General features: G+C 35.0%; 1 protein-coding gene across 5 annotated transcripts; it reads right to left on the bottom strand.

Annotated features, from left to right (window-relative positions):
* Positions 1-248: 248 nt before the first annotated feature.
* LOC110777615 (uncharacterized) lies at positions 249-4,803 on the bottom strand. Of its 5 annotated transcripts, XM_021982208.2 has the most exons (5): positions 4,145-4,703; positions 3,075-3,124; positions 2,354-2,497; positions 650-779; positions 249-525 (listed from the first exon to the last, which is right to left on the bottom strand). In XM_021982208.2, exons 1-5 carry the CDS (start codon positions 4,215-4,217, stop codon positions 416-418), a joined length of 507 nt encoding a protein of 168 aa, XP_021837900.1. In that variant the 5' UTR covers positions 4,218-4,703; the 3' UTR covers positions 249-415. The 5 variants fall into 5 exon arrangements, 2 of the variants coding, with proteins under 2 accessions (XP_021837900.1, XP_021837899.1); XM_021982207.2 differs by lacking the exon at positions 3,075-3,124 and having other exon boundaries at positions 4,145-4,699; XR_002530503.2 differs by lacking the exon at positions 650-779 and having other exon boundaries at positions 2,354-3,124; positions 4,145-4,701.
* Positions 4,804-5,302: the final 499 nt, after the last annotated feature.

Here is a 5,302-nt window from a genome sequence, read left to right as displayed (position 1 = left end):
GAGAGGGGGAAGAATTGGAGAGAGAGAGATGAATCTGAAATGAAAAAAAAAGTGTCGTGAAAAAATAAATTGGGGGTATTTGTTATAATTAATTACGAAAATGCCATTATAGAAAGTGTTCTCACCGTAAGAAAGTGTTCTCACCGTAAGGAAGTGTTCTCACGAGAGCCTTCCTCTATATATATATATATATATAAACTAAATAGTTGAATATTAAATTCCATGCCTCAATGAAAAGAATTTTGCAATCGTCACCCAAATAAAACCGATTACATAGATATATGTTCTAAAATAATATTACAAAACATTAAACTACACAAATATATTAATTAACAGAGTTTTATATTTGTTGGTTCCTTCAACGTAGCCTAGCTACTATACAGTTGTTGAACAACATGACGCACCCATTGAGTCCTTACTTCGTCAATATGCTCTCTGACATAACTTGTTGTTGAACAATATGGCGCACCCACTGAGTCCTTACTTCGTCAATATGCTCTTTGTCATAACTTGAAAACTGGCAATCTGAAAAAAGTATTGTGAAACAACGGTATACATATTCATACATATATAGAAGGGGAAAGAATAAATACGAAAGAAAGCAAAAATCCATTTGTACTTATAGCTTCAAATATATATATATGAGTACCTAGATAAGCGCCATATATGAAAGCAAAACTCCATTTAGAGCCTTCTATATTTCTTCCTACTAGCTCGAAAAATACCTGCACTACTTCATTTTCCCAAGTACTAAAAATTTCTCTTACTTCATTCCCAATCTGGAAATCAAACTTAAGCTTGTCAATTATTATCATTCTTTAACTTATTAAATACAAGGTAAATATTTTCATCCCTAACAAATCCATTGCCACCATATTTGGCTCCGAAGTAATCAACAACATCTCGTCCAAATAACTAACAACACACACCTTCAAAGGCAATGTATTTGTTATTGAAGCCACTTGCAAGATGACAAAGAATAAGACAAGTTGTGCCAAATGAAGCTGAGTTAGGGACCCACAAACCAACCAGGTTAATGGAAAGATTCAGAGTCTGAAGACTAGTACAGGATACAGCAGCTATGGCCTCAAAAAAAAAAAAAAAATAAGAGGCCTAGATTGTTTGTTAGCTGACAGGTCAAGGATCTGTAGTTTACTAATAATAGTACTTCTAGATGAACTGGTAAAATCTTTTGACAGTTATCCATTCTAGTTATTAATGGAAAGATCAATATTGTTTAGATTTGGGTATACATTGAGTAGATTGACATGAAAAACTCCCTGCAGGCAAGTCGACGAGAGTAAGAGGCAATTTCTAAATGTTAACTGTGATAAAGGAAGCAACAAAACAAATTCTTTTCTCCTTTAAATACAATCTTCACTTTAATTCACAGTTTGTCAGTTTCTAAAGGCATGGAATCTCCTGAAGTCTACAAAAAATTAGTATCCTCAGTATGTTGTTTGAGACATGTACGACTTGAAGGATTAAAGTGAAGGCGCCTTTTAGCTAACTTATAGAAAAGTCACAGTAATGGTTAAAGCATTCATTGTATCTTGCTTACAGTCGTCACATATCGGAGTTTTGAGTCAAGAAGCTTTAAGACGGTACTATTTGGGCATTGCTTGTTTTCCTAAGACCTAAAGTTTTGTGGAAAAATTAGTTCAGTAAGAGCAAATTACGTCAAGTCAGTTAGTCTATCCTACATTGACTTGTTCAGTGAATTCATGTATAGATTGTTGTATTACACAGATTAAAAACCAGTATTTACAAACAATTGACCCTATATCCTTCATTGACTCCCGATCCTCTTCACTATTGTTTCTCTTTTTTTTATTCCCTCTACTTTTCCCTTGTAGGAGGAAAGTACAATATGCTTGTATAACAAAAAGCTAAAAATCAGTTAAAAGAAACAAATCTTCCCTCTAACCAACAAATACTTAATGTAATGCTCTGAAGTAACTGCTTAACTTATAGATATTCTCAAGTATTGAAGAAAAATCGAAGACACACGCATCATTTGTATCCGTAAACGCAATAAGAACATGCTTTGAGACAAATTGGTAGCTGCAAGAGCCCCAAACACAAAAATAGAATTATATTTTTCTGAAGAAGCCTCTAATTAAGACTCCCCCAGTCTGCACTAGTAGTCATGTTGACGGTAACTTTAAATCTAGGATGTAACACCTAGTTCTGGACAGAGGAAGTGATTTATTGCCACGAAAACTTATGATAGATAGCGTACATATACTAGAGATCTATACACTACATCTTGTGTTACCGTAGAGCGGAAAACTGCAAATACATGCTCCCTTAGATTAAATAGTAAAAACTGCCTTATAGGTTAAAAGCGTACCAAATTGAGGGAGTCTTCCAGAGAAGACATAGAGCTCCTGCTATTGCTGCCATCTCGTCCAAATGTAAATGATTTCCCAGTGTTTGATCCTTGCCTATGGCTTGATGGCACAGGATAGCTGGATGCTCGTTGCAGAAAAGAAGACTACAGTTCCAAAAAGCAAAGCATCAAAGAATAAGGTAATAGAATTCAGTAAGACAAATGAAGTTGCTTTGAAACATTTTGACTCATGTTCACTCTCTAGGATTCTTCCAACCACCAGACTCATATCAAATGTTTACATTTCCTAATTCGTATGTTTAAGTAACTACGATTTAAGAATTGTCCTCAAAAAAAAAAAAGAACTATGTTTTGTTGCTTTGACAGATGTAGAAAAAGGGGCTGATCTTATCTTTTCCTCTTAATATAGGAAACTAATAATGTAGTACCTTAGTTATAGTTACATGTTCCCAAGGCTTGCACGAGAATCTTAGAATAGCAACTGAAAATTACTAGTCGAAAATTTAACTTCAATACTTGATTACGATAAAGATGCAAGTATGCAACATTAATTTGAGTATATTAACTAAATTCTTAGTAGTGAGAAAATAACTAACTCGACTTGTATTTTGGAGCTACTAGAGAGTAAAGAAGATAGTATAAAAGCTGACAGAGGTAATGTTGTCCAAGAGAGTAGCAAACAGAAAGGTATATGTTCTAAAGCTAAGATGGTTGTTTTTACCTTTGATGAGTTGTTGCTGCTCCCTTTATTGAGAAGAGCATCAAAAATTGCTGGAAAACATAAAACATAAAACAGAAGACCAATACAAGAGCAGATAAGATAAAACTAGCGACACTAATCAAATCTGGCTTTACATGGTTGTTTTACTTTCTTCTTAGTTTCAGGAATGACATTGAGCTTTTTTATACGACCAAAAACTTACCAATATGTCCTCTATTGGAGACATATATTTTAGCAATTTTAGGGCCCAGGTCTATTATTCAGGTTTATCTAAATAACACTTAGGATCACTGATCTATCTGCAAGCATAACGACTTGCAATGACCAAAAAAGGATCTCGCCTGCGAACTACGAGACCTACAATTTCAGTCACGTCTAGGTGTCTAACTTCTCATGTTCTATTCCACTTGGAAAATTCAGTCAAACTCATACATAAGAGATGCAATCACAAGCTCAGCATTAATCACGAAAAATGACATTCCTGGACATCCTCTTCTGCCTGCTCCAAAAGGAATATACTGAAAATCTTTCCCCTTAAAACCAAAAGAACTACTGTTCAGTGTTCAGGAATCTCTCAGGACGAAATCCCTGTATTTCTTCCCAATAAATTGGGTCTCTCTGGATCACCCAAGCATTGATAATTACTCATGTTCCTGCAGCGATGACAACTCTATTTATATTGACATCTTTCAAAGACTCTTGAAAGACCAACAAAGGGCCTGGAGGGCGCAGCTTAAGTGCTTCCTTAATAATAACTTTAAGAGATGTCAGTTTCTCCAAATCATCCTCACACAACCTACTTGGCCTCGAACTAAAAGGAAAAGCAACAACAAATTTCAGTACCTAAGCCCCTTCAAATTTCACCTATAAAACCACCCTTAAGCATACGCAATTAATCATGTCAAAAAGTTAAGGTACCACCATTCATGGGACTTTATTTTTCTATACATAACCCAACTATTTTGATATCAAACCGCCGAAGCAAAAAAAAAAAGTGATCATATGCACAAACTTTTTGTATTCTATTCAATTTTACAATCAGCCAAATTCCTTAAATTTATGGAGTATACCTTGAAATTCGATTTTACACTCTTGACATGGGAAGGGAAGCACGCCGCCGGGTGAAGGGAAGTTCCGCCACATGAAAGAAATCGCCGTTGTGGTTTTTGCCGTTTCGATTGTGATCGATTGAACATGCGAATTTGTTTACAAATTATAATACATAATTGCACGAAAATATTCACATTTAATTAGAAATATAATTGAAAAATTACTAAAATACAAAACATACCTTGCTCCGTCGATCACCGATGCCGGCTACCTGAAGTCACTCACATCACTTTCGACTCAACCAGGTGGAGTGGTTTCGTGGTGGTGCACTGGTGCTCCATGTCCCCGTAGTCCCAAATCCCTAAATCCTAATTCACAAACCCTAATTTCCTAAAATCAATTCCGAATATCCGACAAGAACGAACACAACGATGTCGTTGTGCTTCCTATTCCCTTCCGTTGCCGGACCATTGGTTTCCGCCGGCCGGTGAGAGGAGAGAAAAAAGTGAGAGGAGAGTAGAAGCGGAGAAGGCAGGTGAAAGGAGAGAAAAAAGTTTTAAAAATAAGGTAAACTAGAATAGAAGCCTGTGCGATGCACGGATTAATATTATTAAACTATCAATAATTGTAAATCTTTTTAGAGGGAAAGATAGAGTAGGTTATCAATAATTTTACTTAACAAACATGCACCGCATAGGATATAAATGTATCATAGTTTTTATTATTATAGAAGTCTATATTTTAAGTTAATTTATTAAGCAACTCCGTTATCTTAATGAAAAATGACGATGATAGTTTATCACCTTTAAAGTTAGGTCCTACGTACTGGGCTCCATTTAATCATTTTTGTTGATCTCCATTTAATCTTATTTTGTTGTAATTTGGTGTTTGCTTCCTATAACGTGTTTGGCTTTAGTTTGACAATAGTCCAATCAAGATTACCCCTTCTAATAAGGTAAAGTAATGCTAATAATTACAGAGTACTCCGTATTAATTAGATGTTTATGATTAGCTAGAGTTTTTTCTAAAAATATTTGTTAGAAAAATAGAATATGGTCATATGCTAAGATCTTCACCTGTATGGCTGTATTAATATTGACGCCCTTAATTCATACGATGGTAGGTCACATATTCAAATTCCCCTAATTCATTCGAACCTTAAAAAAAGTACGCACCAA

Source organism: Spinacia oleracea, chromosome 1 (assembly GCF_020520425.1).
Source record: "Spinacia oleracea cultivar Varoflay chromosome 1, BTI_SOV_V1, whole genome shotgun sequence".
Lineage (NCBI taxonomy): Eukaryota > Viridiplantae > Streptophyta > Magnoliopsida > Caryophyllales > Amaranthaceae > Spinacia > Spinacia oleracea.
This window is presented reverse-complemented; position numbering and strand designations above follow the sequence as displayed.

Bases quoted from the DNA above. Each gene is read 5' to 3' on its own strand.
- LOC110777615 (XM_021982207.2), bottom strand. From the start codon at position 4,270: ATGTTCAATCGATCACAATCGAAACGGCAAAAACCACAACGGCGATTT. The intron at 2,498-4,144 runs GTATACTCCATA...TTGGAACTGTAG, and splicing joins GTGTAAAATCGAATTTCAAG to TCTTCTTTTCTGCAACGAGC. The intron at 526-649 runs GTACTCATATAT...TACTTTTTTCAG, and splicing joins CATATATGGCGCTTATCTAG to ATTGCCAGTTTTCAAGTTAT.